The 18,754-nt window shown below is 31.4% G+C and overlaps 1 protein-coding gene and 1 long non-coding RNA gene across 3 annotated transcripts; one reads left to right on the forward strand and one right to left on the reverse strand.

The window, feature by feature from the left end:
- The first annotated feature begins 7,801 nt into the window (after nucleotides 1–7,801).
- LOC146951184 (serine/threonine-protein phosphatase 5-like) lies at nucleotides 7,802–14,773 on the forward strand. 2 transcript variants are annotated; one of them, XM_085747152.1, is made up of 12 exons: nucleotides 7,802–8,145; nucleotides 9,904–9,996; nucleotides 10,115–10,213; nucleotides 10,717–10,866; nucleotides 11,046–11,154; nucleotides 11,255–11,372; nucleotides 12,397–12,544; nucleotides 13,029–13,277; nucleotides 13,379–13,507; nucleotides 13,580–13,680; nucleotides 13,850–13,924; nucleotides 14,387–14,773. In XM_085747152.1, the coding sequence occupies exons 1-12, from the start codon at nucleotides 7,950–7,952 to the stop codon at nucleotides 14,444–14,446; spliced, it is 1,527 nt and encodes a 508-aa protein (XP_085603278.1). In that variant the 5' UTR covers nucleotides 7,802–7,949; the 3' UTR covers nucleotides 14,447–14,773. The 2 variants fall into 2 exon arrangements, with proteins under 2 accessions (XP_085603278.1, XP_085603279.1); XM_085747153.1 differs by having other exon boundaries at nucleotides 10,145–10,213.
- Nucleotides 14,774–16,202: 1,429 nt separating this feature from the next.
- LOC146951185 (uncharacterized) lies at nucleotides 16,203–17,606 on the reverse strand. The gene is made up of 2 exons (XR_015027817.1): nucleotides 16,838–17,606; nucleotides 16,203–16,626 (listed from the first exon to the last, which is right to left on the reverse strand). It is a non-coding gene; the product is annotated as an uncharacterized LOC146951185 (long non-coding RNA).
- Between the last annotated feature and the right edge of the window lie 1,148 nt (nucleotides 17,607–18,754).

Below are 18,754 nucleotides of genomic sequence, written 5' to 3' on the forward strand. Positions count from 1 at the left end.
TAGCATATAATGCTCCTCAAACAAATTTTTTGCAATGCATTAGACCTTTGATCAAGAAAGTTGACTTAATTTTTTTTTGACAGAAAAAGTTGACTTAATTATATATTATGTATTATGTATCCATTGCATTTAATATTTTTATCAACCAATTAGAATGGATCATGACTCAAATTTTTTTTTCTTAACCAATCAAAATAGATCATGACTCATTTATTTTTTATGAGCCAATCAAAATTGATCATGACATGATTTTTTTCTATATATAGACAATTTGTTTTTCATTATCTTCATCTACCATCTTCCTCTCATAAAATAAAAGACATTTTGTGTCCATAATTTAGGTTTCGAGTATACTTTTTATGATTGTTTTTCATTGTGGTTGTATTTATGTGCTTTTTGTTATAGCATGTAGGTGTGAAAATTCTATATTTAGTTTTCCTTCATTTTTTTTATCCAGTTCCTTTTTTTTCTTCTTCTAATTAACTATTTGCATTTTCAGGGTAACAAAATTCATGCTATTGTATGAAAAAATATGATCTATAAATTTGAGAAGGATTGAAGGAAGGAAAGGTCTACTTTGGTGTTGCGCTTCAAATCTTGGATCTTATCAAACAACGAAACACGACTACAAACAAAATTTTTAGTTTAACACAAAAATGAAATTATGCGGAGTGAATAGTGTACCTTCAGATATTTCAGTTCAGATATTGATTTGGTGTTTCTTATTATGTCATTTATATGTATAATACTTTTATTTTGTTCGGATTAGTTTTTTTCATCACAACATTATTTTCAATCTTAAAGAGGTAGTACAATCTATTTGGAGGCTTTGATAAACTTTTTTTTTTTTTAAAGAATGAGGCTTTGATAAACTTGATCATTTGTTATTTACACAAGTACAAAAAAGCAACCATTTTTAGAAAACTCCAATATTGTTTTAAACAATTGTAAATTTGAAACAATTAATTGGACTCAAAGTGGTTAATGATTTCTACTAAAAGATGAATTATTTAAGAAAAATAATTTTTGTTAAGACTTTAATTTCCTCTTTGCTCGAATTACCCTGGTCCTTTTCCTCTGGGACCGGAGGCTTAACCCCAACAACAAAAAAACATATTAGATTTTTTCCACTATATTTTTAAACAATTCTATGAATAACAAGATAAATGATACACATAAATGTATCAATCATGCAAGATAAATGTCTTTTGTTACTAAATGATTAGTGATACACATAAATGCATCAATCATGCAAGATAAATATGGAAGCTATTTGTTTGACCAAATAAATGAAGGATATTATTATGAATGTGTTATGAATAATTGAAAAAGACATTTGCATATGTGTCATCACTTATATTATAAGTCATTCAAATGTTAACATATGTCAATGATAATTTACAAGCCAAACAGATTCAAACACTTTAAAAAGGAACAAGATGTAAAAAAAAATTAGCATTTATCTACAATATTCTTTTCTTTTTTTTCCGAATATTACAAGTTTTTTTTATGGTATATCAATGTATGCAACAAAATAATAGTATATGCAAAAAAAAAATTATATATATAATCAAAACCGTGTATATTAATGTATATGCTCTTTGCTAAAACCATTTATTATTATTGAATGAATATGCATGTTTTTTTTTTCTAACGAAATTTTTATTTTGTTTTTTGTTACTGCTAATGAATGAATATGCATGTTTGAACCCAAAAAAGTAGTATAGAATATGAAAGGCCTAGACATTTAAGAAAAAAATCGTATACTATCTATAAAAATGAATGAAATGAGCTTTCAAAACCTCTATAAAGGTAGTATTATAAAAAGAGAAATGATAACAACACACACTTTTCAACATACCTTTTTTATTGGTTGCAATTCGCACGGGTTCCACCAAATCATGTGAGACCCATATAAATTGTGTGGAACTCAAGTGAGTTTTAACCAATCAAAAGAGTGTGTTAAACAATGTATATTAAAATGAGTGTTACTAGCATTCCTCATTATGCAAAAGAAATGAAATTATTTTCCATGAAAACCAGTAAAGGTTATTGTCCCCTTTTTCTTATTTGATTTCTTCAATTTAATTGCAATCAACATTTGGTCTTCACAGTTTTTTTGCCAATCATAGACATTGATAAAATCAAGTGTACGCATTTTCCAAATGGAAAGGAATTATTTAGGAAAAACCTTGCATTGAATTATATCATCAGAATAAAAGTTGGAAATTAATATATTTTAATGTTTTTATAACAATAAAAAATAGCACAAGAAAAAAGTGCACCATACAAGTATGTTCCTTTTTTTTTTCTCATATAAACATACTTTCTTTTCCCCTAAAAAAACATATTTGTTTTTTTTTAATAATTTTATTTAGGTGAGATTTTTTTTGGTCAATATCTCTCTTTATTTAGGTGAGTTGAGTCCAAAGAGAAAACCTCAAGAATCAAAAAGAGATTACAATGTATTATCCATCGAGGATGTCCTAACGCTGGTATTGAGAATTGTACTCACACTTTAATGGGGGCTGGAGTCAATTTATTATCAACTAAATCAACATATATCGACAATATAAGCACATTCTCAATCACACTACAGATCTTTATATTTTTATCTTTATCATTATAATAAACATTTGTCTTACATTACATATAAAGCTGGTATATGTTAATTGTGGTTGTTTACTAATTTGTTAAATAAATGTCTTTCAAGTGGTACTAACATGTTTTCCTAATTCAACTTTCAATTTATGGATTTCTCCCATTTAGTATCAAAAACATATATTCTTGCTCAATGAAGATTTGGTTCAATTGTCGTGAGTTTAGCTTTTACTGCTAATGTGAAAATGTCTGGATGGGTGGTACGTAAGTATCTCGATTAGAGCTCGATAAATCTCAAAATCTATCCTAATTCAGATGAGCCCTTGGAGTCTGACTCACTAAACTTTCACTTATAACAAATAAATAAATTAAAAATAACAAGTTTTCTTTGTGAGAAAAACATCTGCAATGCAAAATATATTCTTTTATTTTTTTTCAAATGTATTTGGTAGTTTTGAATATGTCCACCAACAAGCATATTTTTCTTTTGGTGAATTTTAATGGAATGCTTACTAACAAGTATATATACATCATCGTTCATAAAAAAATAATAATACACATCATCGTAAATATAGATATTTTCTTCAGTTTGATGTAAATATGATTTATTTTCAATTTAAATGACTGAATAAGTATACCACTTCTTTTTACGATCACACCCCTTAATTAAGGACATGTTTAATATGACGTTTCTTTTTACCATTTCTTTTTTACTTAATTAAAAAAATATCACATCATTTAAAATGTTAAATAAATATGTAATTTATCAGCTCAAGTAACACATCAATATTTTTCCATGGTTACTTTCCAGCAAATACCAAAAGTCTTCTCATGGATAATCACATTAGGCTAAGAGTAACCATAAAGATGAAATTGACACCACATCTCCGTCCTAATCTTTAACGCACTAGGTATATAAGTCATCTCATTTATATGTTTCTCACCACATACTCTTGCATCCAATATGAAGTTTTAACTCATATATGACATATTAACATATCTCCTTTACGTGTGAGACTTTGTACATTTGTAATCTGGTAACATAACCAAATAAGATTAGAGAAAACATAACATGCTATAAAAGTGGGTTGGTGGTGATTTAATGGATGAATGTTTTTATTCTTTTCATTCATGAGAAGAGAGAAAGTAAATTAGAAAAAGATAGAAGACAAAAAAGCAATTCAAACATGAGAGAGATGATAAGAAAAAAAGAAATGTTTGTGTTTTGTCTATGAGAGTATATAGAATAGAGTGAATTTATGGTGATTTACGAGTTTGTTGAAAGAGTTCGAAATTTTTTAGTATATATTTTACCAAAAAATTAAACTAAATAAAAAATGTCACATTGTTTTAATAATAAAGACAACAACCCTTTATTTTGTCAAATTAGCAAAACACATGAAATTTTTCATTGTTAAATCCAACCAAAGATCAGAAGTGAATGAATTTGAAATAATAAAGGTTAAATAAAAGATATAGCATGAAAGTGAATAACAACCAATAACTAAAATTTAAGATAAAAAATCAACAAATGTCATCCAATACCTAACAAAGTAGTTTATCATAATTTTGGGATAATGTTCAGACTTTCAGATGAGCCTACATTGAGTTAGATCACCATATTAGGTCAAAAGCAACCATATAAGTGAGATTGCCACACCACATCTTCACAAAAAATCTTAAGTCATTAAGTATATGTGTCATCTCACTTATATGTTGTTCAAAATCTACTATTTTATCCAATGTAGAACGTCAACTCACACTTGATACATTAACATATGTTAATCAAGTGTGTGACTATCCACATCCGTAAATATGTGACATAGTCAAATAAGGTCAATCGTAGGCACATCATGTTCAAAGAGGTAGTTTGATAGTGATTTCATGGAGGCAAATTTATGTTTATTTATTTCATGATAATAGAGAAAGGAAATTAAAAAGAAAAAATAGAATACGAAAAAAGAATTTGAACATGATAAAAATGATTAGGGAAAAAAATATATGTAGCATGCTTTATCCGAAAATTATTGGGAATAAACTGAGTTGCCGGTAATTATATGGGTTTGTTGAAGGGGTTGAAGATTAATTTTTGGGTAATTATTTTACAAAAAAATTAGACTTAATTAACAAAGTGTCACGTCATTTTCAAATGTCTAATAAGCATGTGCTTTGTCAACTAACATAACACATCTGCATTTTTCCATTGTAACATCCCACTAAAGACCAAATGTAAAGTAATTTTAAATGATAAAGGTTGAATAAAAAATGGCATGATAGCGAATGACATCCAAAAACTATATTTAAGTTAAAAAATAAATAAACAAATGACATCTAAAAACCAGCAAAATAGTTCATCTTAATGTTGGGACGACACAGGGAGCCTATATTGTGTTTGATCCTCATATTATGCAAAGAACAATCACACAATGGAGATTGACACCACATATCGACTTAAAATATCTAATGAGCTTATGAGCATGTATTTTTTTCAACTCAACATAACACTTCTACATTTTTCAATTCTTAGATCCCACCAAAGACTAAAAGTAAAATAGTTTGAAATAAAAGATATTGAATAAAAAAAACAGCATCAAAGCAAATGACATCCCTAAACTATAAATTTTAAGATGAAAAAATTTAATAAATGATATCCAAAACTAACTAAATAATTCATCATAATATTGCGTCTTCTGAGGGAGCCTTTTTTTTTATATAATCAGTTTAGGCTAAGATCAACCACAAAAGTAAGATTCACACCACATCTTCATCTAAAATCTTAAGACATTATGTACATAAGTTATCTCACTTATATTTTAACTCACATATGACACATTAACATCTCTCTTAAATGTGAGACTTTTTGCATGTGTAATATGGTGACATATCCAAATTATAAGGACAAACTGAGACCTAACATGAAAAAGGATTTTTTTACATGAGATAGATGGTAAGGAAAACAAGTAAGGGGTGTGTGATTTAACCTTTAAAGTATAGCAAATGGATTGAGTTGCTTGCAATTTTGTAGGTATGTTGAAGGATTAGGAGATTTTGGGGTAATTACTTTACGAAAAAATAGACTCAATTAAAAAACGTCACATCATTTTAAAATTTCTAATAGGTATATATTTTTGTAAACTCAAAATAATACATTTATCTTTTTTCATTATCAGAATTCACAAAAGACCAAAGTCAAAGAATTTGAAATAAGGAATGCTGAATAAAAAAACAATGAACGTGAATGAAATTCAATAACTAAAATTTAAGATAAAAAAGTTAAACAAATGACATATAAAAACTAACAAAACAGTTCATTGTGATTTTGGGACTTCTAGGGGATTATTCATAGAGTTTGATCACCATCTTAGATTAAGAGAAACCTCACAAGTGAGATTGATATCATATCTTCGTCTAAAACTTTTAGGCATCAGGAGTCATCTCACTTATATGATGTTCAAAATCTATTATTCCATCCAATACAGAACTTTAATACACACTTGATAAATTATCATTCAACTATCCACCTCGGTAATTACATGACGTATTTAAATATGGTCAATTGAAATCACAAAATGTTCAAAAAATTTGGTTGGCGGTGGTTTCATGGAGAGGGGTTTATGTTTCTTTCTTCCATGAGAAGAAATAAAGAAAATTAAAAGCAAAAAAAAAAATCAAAAAAGGAATTAAAACACAAGGGAAGATAGGCGAAAGAAAATAAGTATTGTGCATTTTTTTTTTGTGAGAGTATAGAGAATAGTGCGAGTTGTTGGTTATTTTATGGGTTGTTCGAAGGAGTCCGAGATTTTTGGGTAATTATTTCACCAAAAAATTAGATTCAATTAAACAAACGTCACGTGATTTTTTTAAGGAAAACGTTACATGATTTTAAATTGTCTAATGAATATATATTTTTGTCAACTCAACATAACACATCGACAATTTACCATTTTCACCTGCCACAAAAGTCCAAAAGTGAATAAATTGAAATAATAAACGTTGAATGAAAAAAAAAACATATGGAAGAGAATGCCATATAAAAACTAAACTTTAAGATGAAAATAAACAAATGACATCCAAAAACTAAAAAACCGGTTGATAACAATATTGTGATTTTCGCATAATCCTACATTGAGTTTGATCATCTCAACATACAAAGATAATCCACACACGTGAGTTTGACACCACATCTTAACCTAAACCTTAAGAAATTATGTATATGGATCATATCACTTATATGTTGCTCAACATCTACTCTCACATCCAATGTGAAACTTTAGCTCACAGTCAACACATCAACATATCTCACTTAAGTATAAGACTCTCCGCAGCCGACATTTGTCACTGGGATTCACCCATGCTTCATTCGCAAAGTCGAACCGAGTTATAATATCATCATTGGACCTTATGGAAAGAGCCAGCATTGGTGTTAATCTACTCATTAGATATAGAGCAACCACATAAATGAGAATAATACATCTCACGACAAAATTCTAGCCCGTGCTTGGCACGGGTGTCCATACTAGTATAAGATATACGTACATTTTAACATGTATTGTACTTCTTTTTTATAACAAATATTATCAACATAAATTAAAACATATAAAAAAAAATCAACACAAGTTGTTGCATGGGTTTCAAACTAGTACACATACAAACAAAGAACAATTAGATAATATTAACGCATAAAATAGACATATTAATTATACTGACAATTTTTCTTAAGCAATGTGAAAAATACATGCAATACTTAATAATGCAACAATGGTATAACTTAACATTCTTCATTTCAAAAGCACCGTCAAATTGAGGTGGAGGAGTAATTTCGTCAAAAAGATTGAAATAAGGGATAAAAAAGTTAATTTTTAAAATAAAGAGAATAAAACTTTAAATTTTTTAACAGAGTGGAATTAAAAGTGCATTTAAACTAAAATAAAATTAAACACATAAATCAAAATTCAAATATTGAAACATAAACATAAAAGGAAAGCAAAGTTCAATATCATTTAAAAAAAACTAAATTTAATATATTTTTCTTCACAACAAAGTTGATTGATGAATATTTAATTTGATAATTTTTATTTATTTACCATGATATTAATATAAAGTTTTCATAGCCGCTTATCGATGAGTTCTCCCATTTTTACCCAATCTACTTTATTATCTATTTAAATATTTAATTTTAATTTAACCTTCTTTTTTTTTGCAAATAGTTTAATTTTTGGTTGTTATGACAAAAATATGGCGATTTTGTCGAAGAAAAAAGAAGCTGATATGAGGGGCGATTTTGATCCGTTTGGGTTGGCATCTTGTTACAGATTGTTGTTGCGGTGTTTTAGATTTTCAAAGTTGCTATGTCTTCTCCGGCAACACAATTCCTCTGCCCTTGGCCTTGCTTGGTCGCATCTACACCAAACTCTGTCTCAACTCGCAGTTTTGTGCAGGCCACCGTTGCATCACAATCAAAGGTTTCCAAGATGTTTGCTCAAGCCTTGTTGTTTAACTCGTGCAATATTCCTGCATCGCAGCTACCTAAACCTTGTTTCAAAGGTGAGCAAATCTCAATCAAAGGATAACTAGCTAAGTACTAGTACTAGTTTATGAAAATTTGTTTCTGTTTTCATCTTGGAAATGTTATTTTTTTTTCCTTAATTAGTTTATGGTAATCTTGTAAATTGATTTTATACTTGCATATGCGTCGAATTAGTTATTCCTTCGAATTTCCGACCTGTTTGATGTTGTATTTACAGTTGGAAATTGGCTGCAAAACGAGCAGAATTAGTCTTAGAATTTTTTTGTAGTCAACTTAGATATACATTTATATAATCAAAATAGTTTACAAATTAATTATTGGGTTGAAATTTTTTTAGTGTTGATAAAATCACAATCATTTTCAACAAACAAAATATAATAATCACTATCATCTAAGTTAGTTTCAACATAAATATTAGATTTAAATGCAATTTATCCCTTGAAACAAACGCACCCTTAAGGATTGGTCGAGAGGAAGGAAGAATCAAGTAAACATCTTTTCCTTCATTGCGAGGTCACTAGCTTGATATGGCAAAAGGTAATGAATTGGATGGAATTTTCTTTTATCACTCCTCCTAATTTGTTGATTCATTGGGATTGTTGGGGTATGGAGGGAAGGAATAAGAAAGCTCTTAAGGGATTATGGCTTATTTGGCATACTACTGTGTGGGTGGTATGGCAAGTAAGAAATAACAAAATTTTCAAGGATGAGGTTTGTGGAATTGAGGAAATTGTGGAGAAGATCAAAGTGCTCTCATGGAGATGGAGTCTAACTAGACTTAAGATTCCTACTTGTATGTTCTACGAATGGTGTTGGAACCCGAATGATTGCCTTCGCCGTTAGGAAGGGCCATCGGTTTTGTTATAGGTATGGAGGTGGATGCTGTCAAGCTGGTCTGCAGTGCAGACTGCTGTTTTTTGCTTCTGCTGTGTTTGTTTTTCTGGGCTCCTGGGTGCTGGTAGCATCTGTTTCCTGTAGTGCTGGCTGCTGTTTTTTACGCCCATTTGTTTTTTGGCAGTTTTTTTCTAGGTGTGTGCTGGGTATTTTGTAAAGCCCACTTAGTTTTTGGCAGCTGGTGTGTGTTTGCTGTTTTTTTTAGTTATGTGGGGGGGGGTGCACTGCCTTTGTAAGTCGTCCGCTCTATCGTTTTTCTTGTATTTTTAGCAAGTCTTGCGCTTCTTGTGCAGTCGTTGCATTAATAATATTGGCTGGTTCAAAAAAAAAAAAAACACTCTTATTAGGTTTTTGGTGAAGCCCCGTATTAACACTCTTTATCTAAAGCCTTGGAGGCTTGGTGCACATTGGGCTCGTTTGTTTGGGATTTAAGCATGTTTGTTTTGCTGTGTCTGCATATTGAGCTCCTTATTATTTTAACGGTGTTCATATTAAATTAAAAAAGATTTTAACAAAAAAATATTTTTAACCTTTAAATGGAGATATATGATTCCATTAAGATATTTAACCTTTAAATGGAGATATTTGATTCCTTTAAGATATGTTTCTAAAATAAAAATATATGATTTGGATTTAGCCTAATTAAATTATAAATAAGAGACTAGACATTGTTTATGGGAAGGAGAACAAGAGAAAGTAAACATTTGCGAAATCGGTATGTTATTTTTTATAATTTTTTTTTTCTTCTTTCATTGAGGCGTTGATAATTTATCTTTGTGTATATGTATATGCTCCTTTCTCTCTCTCGTTGGTTTCCATAACTATTATGTTTTTCATAAGGGAGTAATATTTATATGCGTGTTGCCTCAATTTCGTAACAGTTTTCAAAGAAAGAGAGAGACTATTGACACTGCAGTGTAGATTCTCAATAGATGATGCGAAATATGATGATGATGGTCGCATAAATCGAACAGGTTTGTGTCTTGTGTGACCAAATACACCAAGTCAATTAAAAATTTTGTTTTTATTTTTATTTTCACATGTTATAATGTTGTTATTTTAACATTGATAAATAATTGAATGAGCATGAAGGAACGTTGTTAATTGTGGGTGCACACATAGTGATGGTTGTAATAGGATCTGGAGTGTTGTCATTGGCATTGGCTATTGCTCATTCACGCTGGATTAAAGGTAATTAATTACCTACGAAGTTCAAATTTTAATGTATATGCCCAATAGGAAGTACTCTCATGTTCCATAAAATACCTTAATCGTCAAGTTTTTTTCCTCACAAACCTTTCCATAAGTACTTGAGAGTAGAGAAATTTTATGCATGTTGGTTTTTTGATGTTTGCATACTTCACTATAAATTATCACTCTTGCATCATTATATAGTAGCTACAATTGTGGTTGGTTTGCTAGTTGTTGCTCCATTAGGCATGGTATAAGCTTATCAAACAAGACCTAAAACCAATTAATCTTAGGATGATTGATCCTAATTCATTTGAGATTTTTGAAACAAGTCAAGTGGAATCATTATCAGTAATGCATTAGGAAATAGTGGATGCTATGTACTTTTTAGTTTACTTGTAGTATAAACCATCTACGCATTCCGCGAACAAATAAAGAAAATATATGTTGTGTGAATTGCTTATTTTATTTTTTATTTTTTTGAATGACAAATATGAAATTAGATAAGAAAGGGAAGAAACGTACAAGGAGTACAAGTACAAGAAGTATCGAGGTCCAAGACCATCACAAAACAAAAATAAAACAACCAAAAGCAAAGACAAAAAGCAACATGGAAAAGACAACAAGCCAAGAACAGCCCAACTCCAGCACTTGTATGTATCTCTTATTATTTTCAGCTGCTTGCAACCTTGTTTGGATTTTTTCTTGTGATTTTCAATTACTGCCTTGATTGGCATCCAAAAACTATGCCCCATTTAGAAGATTGTTGCGTATATATGCATTTGATTTCACATGACATGAAAATATTTTGGTTTTTTTATTTCGCTAATAGATGTCGAGCCACGATATTCGGGATCAAGAATAGAAGGAGATACTATTACTTTGGATTTCGTAAAGAAAATGATGAATGATTTCAAGGAACAGAAGTGCTTGGATAGAGGGTATTGAAGTAATAAGATTTTTTTTTTTTGTGAAACCGTTTGTACTTTTATTGAAGTGTTGTTGAAATGTATTTGCATTTGTCCTGGTTCATTGTTTTAGGTATGCATCCAAGATTTTGTTGCAAACAAAAAAGGTTTTGAAAGCTTTGCCTTCTCTTGTTGACATAACTGTTCCTAATGGAAAACATGTTACTGTTTGTGGCGATGTGCATGGTCAGGTAATTGGTATATGACAATTGCTCCCTTGGTTTATTATTTGCGAAAACAATTGTTGCTAGTAACTTCAAGGTGGTTCTTTGTTACGTAGATATTTGGAGGATAGGGTTGTTCTCACACCATCATTGATTTTTTCTTATATAACTTTTATTGACTCAATCTTTTTCAAATTTGAATTTAAATTTTATTTACACTTTGATCACAGGAAACTTCAAAACTAAATACCTATTATCTTGCTATTCTATAACAAACTTTAAACTAACAATATAATAAAAGATTTAAATAGACGAGCGTGTGTCTCTCTTTCTGTTATGTTCATAAAGTAAATTTCTTTGACCATTTATGTGGAGGGATTGGGGAGCTATTTTTTTAGGGGAGGGAGCTATATTTTTTGTTGATGAGCTTGTTAGTTAATATTTTATATGGGGCTATCTAATATGGGTCAGATCTGTCGCTGTGAGCTTAGCTCACTTGGTAAGGGATAATGCATAATTTATGCAGGGGCCGGGGTTCGAACCCTGACACCCCACATATTCACCTTTAAAGGTAAATTTCTCTAGCCGCTAGGCTACTTGACTAAAAAAAAAAAGGGTCAGATCTAAAGGTAGATCATTTTTTTGGTCAAGTATCCTAGTGTTGCTGGAACTCATACATTTTAAATGCGGTGAAGTCGAGTGTCCGGAATTCGAACTCCGGCCCGGCCCCTGCATATATTATACATTCTTCCTTTCAACTGAGCTAGACTCACGAAGACAAGGTGAATCCTTCTATTCCTGACAAATTTTAATAAAATATTATATGCATACGCTATTTTTTATCATTATAAAATTTATTTTTACTAAAAATGGTAAAGGTCCATATTTATACATTTTCTAAGAGGACATTTAGATTATTTTTGCCTCATGTGTACGGAGGATTTAACTTCCTTGTTGAATTTATTTCCATTTATTCTGATTATACATGTTTGGCTAACTTTATTTAACTACCAACCCTTTCAATTTTATTTTTCATGACTCCTGCATGCAGTTCTATGATCTTTTGAATATTTTTGAGCTCAATGGGCTTCCTTCAGAAGAAAATCCATATCTATTTAATGGTGACTTTGTAGATAGAGGATCATTTTCAGTGGAAGTCGCATTCACTTTGTTTGCATTTAAGTGCATGTCTCCATCTGGTAAACCCTAGCTCTTTCTTTATTAGCCTGTTAGGTTTTCTTTTTACCAAAGAATGTGTTGTGCAAGTGTGAGATGAGTTAGAAGTCCCGTATTAATTATTTGGAAAAAAGGACATTGAGCAACATATAAATGAGAGGATCTATAAACTATATGACTTACGGTTTTACGTAAAAATGTGCTGTAACTCACTTGTGTAATTGCTTTTGGGCAATGCGGATAATTCTCTAAATTAACTCCCCTCGTGACCAAACAACCTCTTCTTAGGTTTCATTATATTATTTTTGATATATTATGGATTATTTAATTTATCATCTCCTATCACCTGATTAGATGCTTAATTTATTAACTTATTTTTCAATTGAATTGTATAATCAATAATGCTTATTTTGTGTGGTTGGATTTTCGTAAATATTATACTCCTCTTTTCACTTCACTTAGTTAGCTGGGATGTTGTAACTTGTTTTGCTTCTATATTATTTTCAGCCATGTATATAGCTAGAGGAAATCATGAGAGCAAGAGCATGAACAAGATATTTGGTTTTGAGGGTGAGGTGCGCTCAAAGTTGAATGACAAATTTGTCAAAATGTTTGCGGAAGTATTCAACTGTTTACCTTTGGCTCATGTGATAAACAAGAAAGTTTTCGTCGTCCATGGAGGCCTTTTTAGTGTTGATGGGGTCAAACTCTCTCAAATCCGATCAATTAATCGGTTTTGTGAGCCTCCTGATGAAGGTAAGACACATAATTTTTTTTTTTTTCTTGCTATTCATCATAATCCTTAATACTTCTTTGTATTGTAGTTTTGTTTATGTATCTATGTTTGGTATGTGTAGGGTTGATGCATGACTTGCTATGGAGTGATCCACAATCTCTCCCTGGAAGAGGACCAAGCAAGCGTGGCGATGGGTGCTTTTGTTTTGGTGAGGATGTTACAAAAAGGTTCTTGAAGGATAATAATTTAGGTATGTTTTCCATTGGTTTGATACTTAATTTCTTATTTCACTGGTGACTTGATATGAATTATCATTTTACAGATTTAGTTGTGAGATCTCATAAATCAAAGCACAAGGGTTATGAGATTCAACATGACGGTAAACTCATAACTGTATTTTCTGCTCCAAATTACTGTGATCAGGTAACCATGTCTCTTTTGTTACAACCTTCTTTCTTGAATAATTTTACGGCATGTGCAGGAAAATTATTGAGTTGTGACCGTGCCACACGCTTATGATATTAATGTATGTAAGTAATCACTTATACTCCCATGAAGTATACATATCCTGATTTTCCATTGTTTTATGCAGAAGGGTAACAAAGGTGCCTTTATTCGATTTGAAGCACCTGATTTGAAACCTAACATTATTACATTTGAAGCAGTGGTTAGTATCTTTCATAATTTGAAGTCTGTCATCTTATATTATCTTTCATAATTTGAAATCTGTCATGTTATATTATGTATAGTCATTATAATAAAAAATGAAAAAGGAAAAGAATCAGTGTTGTTAAATATGGGCTATTGAAACACCATATGGCGGATTGTGGTGGCAGATTCTTTCACTAGTGTAGTGTCATATTGCCAATTTGTGAATGATGGTGGCGCCAAAGCGTTTTATGGTGGATATGGTGGCTTAGAATGTCGAATTCTTGGCTTCTGGCCCTCGTCTGCCACTGCAATTGATAACACTGAAAATAATTAACAAAAGTATATAACTCTTCATTTCATGTTACAATCATTCTGTTGCACTGTGATTAAATCATACATATCTTCATTCAATTTGTGAGGTTATGTCTGGTGTTGACATACTTTCTTCTTGGATTGGTTCACTTTATTGAATTTGCAGCCACACCCTGATGTTAAGCCAATGGCTTATGCAAACAACTTCAACCGATTGTTCTCATAATCAATACATATATAAGCTGACTAGAAGTCCAGAAGAGCTGCCAATGATTGATGCTGTTTTGAAAAGTTTTAAGCACAAGGGAAATATTTGGCTAGAGAAGATTTGGTACATGCTGACCACTGTTGTTTTGTATAGTAACTGTCAATTTGATTTTTAGGATGCATTTGGAAGAGTTTGCTTACTTTACAGCGTATTTGGATACATATCACATTAGCACTTGTGTATCACCATTCTCATATAGATTGAAACACGGACCACGTTAAAAGTTCTTCTTGAGATGTGAAAGCAAAATTTATGTAATTGAGTTCAAGACTTTGTATCTCCAAATTCCATCATCTTCCATATAACAAAATCGGTTCCCTCAAAATCGTGATAAAAACAAAGTGAATTCATCAACACACAAACACCTGACTTACAAGTGACTTCTTTTGAGAACATGGAGGGAGCAGCAATTGTGTGTGTGTCTCTGTACCTAGATTAAGTGAAATAATCGCAAAAGCAAGATTACTATTACTAATACTAATAATGGCCAACCTATTAATGGTGCAATTCGAATGTACACCACCATGCTCCCTGGTATCGGTATTGGAAAATAACGACTCAATAGGCCTACAAGAGAAACTTTGAATATTTCCTTAAATATTATTGCCGAAAATAAGAACTTGCACCTCTTTTGTCTTGTTACTATCACTCTGTAATGCCACAGCCTTATAAGTGTCACATGAATTATCATAACTAAACATAACTTCCAAAATGTCAATTGATACATATCATCACGGAAATATCCTAATTTATCGAATACTGTCCTGGTGGTGAGGTTCCATAAACTGATCAATCCATTGCAGGAGCCAATAACTTCACGACGGTCCTTTGTCAACCAATCGATATTAAGGATCCTTAGGGATGGTGAGCAAACGACTTTCAAATAAACCACTAACAGAGAAGGGTACGAAACTGTAATCACCGTTCCATATGGTTTTTTGGTAAGAGACTAGATATGAGTGTGAGTTTCGTGCAGATCGATTAAGATGCATTTTAACAAATTCATGATCAAAGATAAGAGTGTTTTATGACTTACTCAAGCATTTCATTTTCGTGCCAAAAATGGATCCAATATAAGAAGTGAATGCCAAAGTCGAACCACCCTACTTCTACTGGGATCATCCCTTATCATTTCAGGTGTTGAATTCTGTTTCAAAATTCATTGAAATCTTGTTAGTGGTTCATCACTATCATTAGCTTTCAGGATTCACAAATTTTGTGACCACTGTTCTTGAATATAGTGCTGCCATTATAAAAATGGATCCATTAGAATATTCACTCTTAATTTGGATATCATTTTAAATTGTGTTACAGCTATAAAACTATGTTCTTGGGTTGTAGTGATGATCAGTGATAAAATACAACTGTAACAATTATGATTCCATGATAAAGATGTTGTTTGCAATGTCTTACTGCAACTATAGACAACATTGAAGCAAGTCGTGTCTATTGTATCGTCATATGTTTAGATTGACAATGAGTTTTGTAAAATCACGATAACATCATGATTTTGTTATCTTGAGAAAAAATTGTGCTGGCACAATGTGATTTTATTAAACTTGCTGCTAATCCGATCATGCACTTATGTTTATGATATAATTTTGTACCAATGTACTAGTACATAAATTTGCTTCTCATCTCATATGAATTGAGCTAGTCAAATTATTAGTTAACATGTAAATAGAATAAGCCCATACAGACTGAGAAATCACAATTATGTTAGAGCTACAGGAATTAAATTATTTATCTCTCATTTGTGTCTTCCACAACCACCATAATAAATTATCAAAAAGAATTTAATATGCATTTAAGAAAATAGTGAATCTCGGAATAGAATGTTTGAGTAAATAACAAGAACTAGAAGCCTTTAAAAAAAACAAATAGGAGGAAAGCGTTATATAGAATAAACCAATGTCGAAAGAAGACCATGCATCGGCAACCACAAACAAGAATATACGGCCCCAACAATGCGGCCACCAATAGTGCATAGAAACTCTCTCGTTCCATCCAAAGCGTAAATTGTTGTACATTGTAGGCGATTGTGGATAATGTGGCTGTAAATTGTAGGCGATTGTGTCCGGTATGTTTTGCAGCACAATGTTGATGTTGTCCTCGGTGTGATCAACATAACTCCTCAGCTTGAACATGACAACCAACAAAAAAGAAAGCCAGCAACAGAGAAGTCAATTCTTTAATAAATTAGATTATGTTAAGCTATGATCGATGATAATAACCATATAGAACATTAATAAGATTTGTATAAACTTCATTGCTCCTAAAAAAGAACACACAAAATTGTAACTATTTGTAGCTGCTAATAGCAAATGGAAAAGGAACTAGAAAAGGTACCTTGGAGAGTTTGTTGAGAGTACTGATGAGAATCTGAAAGTAGTATGCTTCCAAGTTCCAAGAGCATCTTCAGCTCCTTAACGACAACCTTCTCGTTGGCAGTGGAGGAGGTAGCCATATTTGATTCATCAAACAGAAAACGTTCCAATCCCTCTTTCACTATTTAATTTATAAAGACCTTCCAAATTGTTCAATAGTTCAGTGCTGGTCTTTGATTTCAGTTCATCTAGAGAAGGAGTATGTGCCTCTTGTTCTAACATCTTTGCTTCGTTCTCCAACACGCTGCAAGCCGCCTCAAGACATGTCTCAAGCACTGTGAATTCAAACGGAGTGGTGGTTGCGTAGTGGTTTACGGACCCTTGCTTGAAGTTCCTGAACAAAGAAGGGTCTCTGAGGAGAACTTCGTCAGCAGTGATTATGGCTTGGATGTGTTCCACGTTGACGATGATGGCTCTTTATGTCCGATAACAATGGAATAAGCACAAGGGGAGGAAAAGAGAGGGTCTAGGATTCTTCTAAGGTCACGTAAGGTGAGGTAAGTACGCCTCATGATGTCATGCGCTCCGGCCTTAAACACATGTGCATAAGTTGATTTCAACTTATTTCAATGAACTCCCTAATATTTTTTTCAATTGTCGAAACATTAGAGATTTCTTTGAATGAACTCCCGAATGTTGCATCCACAACTTCATTATAAAGTTGAAATGGCAATAAACATAATTGCTTCATTTTTCAAATTAAATATACCAGGGTCCTTGAAAATATGCATCTACAGTTAAAACTCTATAAATTAATAATGTCAGGACCGGAGAAATTTATTAATTTAGAGAGTTATTAATTTATCGATAAATTAATAATTATTAATTTAAAGAGTTTTTAAGTAATTATACTGTACATACCAAACAAAAAGGCAAATTAGTCTATGCCTCTTAGAATTACGTTGTAGCGAACCTTGAGACTCAATGTAAATTAGTAACTACTGTGTTCATATGCATTGGAAATCAATAATGACTTTTGAAGTACAACAAATGTAAACAAGAGGAACAAATGTGTTCAATGTATTCTTAATATATTTTTTTTTCAGTTTCTATGGATTATTAATTTATGATTTTCTTGGGACCGAAAATTATAAAGGGATCTCCCGAAAAATTATTATCTTATTATTTTATCGAGTTTTTCAATTTTTTACATTGGCCCAAGTCGGGACCGGACAAATTTATTATTTTAGAGAGTTTATTAATTTATCGAGTATTAATTTAAAGAGTTTCTACTGTATATGAAAGAAAGGTAACTCAACATCAAAAGACCCTCATAACAGGAAACCTTGTACCAAATTTTGAAATAATAAAAGAAAAACATTGATAATAAAACCTTATACACAAACAGATCCAAAATATACAATTAGTCAAGACATATCATGACTGCATCATGAGATAATAATAATAATAATACAGCACAAAATTGATAAAACAAAGATAGCATAAGTAACATATTTAAAATAGTCCCTATTGAACGGAAATCTAAGGATTCGGCTATTGGACGCTTAAGGTCCTGATACAGAAATTGCTTCTTCAATCAAATTTCAGTTTCACCACATTCCTTCAATTTCTTTGTTGCATCAGGATCATTTGGCGCATTTTCTTGACCTAATCAATACAAGTATATCATATCAAACTCTAAGCTTAATATCTTGTATCAAATGTAGTCTTTTATATTTTTTGTGTCAACTTGGTCCTTTATCATTAAAAATGTTTATACCATTGGACAAACATTCATTCACCATCCCATCCACTTTTGTTACAGATTTGCATTTATGACCTTTAAATGATCTACTAAATAGAGTCTGTGTTTTGACACTAACCCCAATGTTTTTCCTAATAACCCTCCCCTCTCCCTCCCCGAAGTTTCACCTTGTCT

The sequence above is a fragment of the Medicago sativa genome, chromosome 2 (assembly GCF_051527215.1).
Source record: "Medicago sativa cultivar Bolivia chromosome 2, Bolivia_mono, whole genome shotgun sequence".
Classification (NCBI taxonomy): Eukaryota; Viridiplantae; Streptophyta; class Magnoliopsida; order Fabales; family Fabaceae; genus Medicago; species Medicago sativa.

What these genes read in the sequence shown, in the direction of transcription:
- LOC146951184 (XM_085747152.1), top strand. Translation starts at nt 7,950, where the DNA reads ATGTCTTCTCCGGCAACACAATTCCTCTGCCCTTGGCCTTGCTTGGTC. An exon ending in TCATTCACGCTGGATTAAAG is followed by an intron (nt 10,214 to 10,716) that starts GTAATTAATTAC and finishes ATATGAAATTAG; the next exon opens with ATAAGAAAGGGAAGAAACGT. An exon ending in CTTGAAGGATAATAATTTAG is followed by an intron (nt 13,508 to 13,579) that starts GTATGTTTTCCA and finishes ATCATTTTACAG; the next exon opens with ATTTAGTTGTGAGATCTCAT.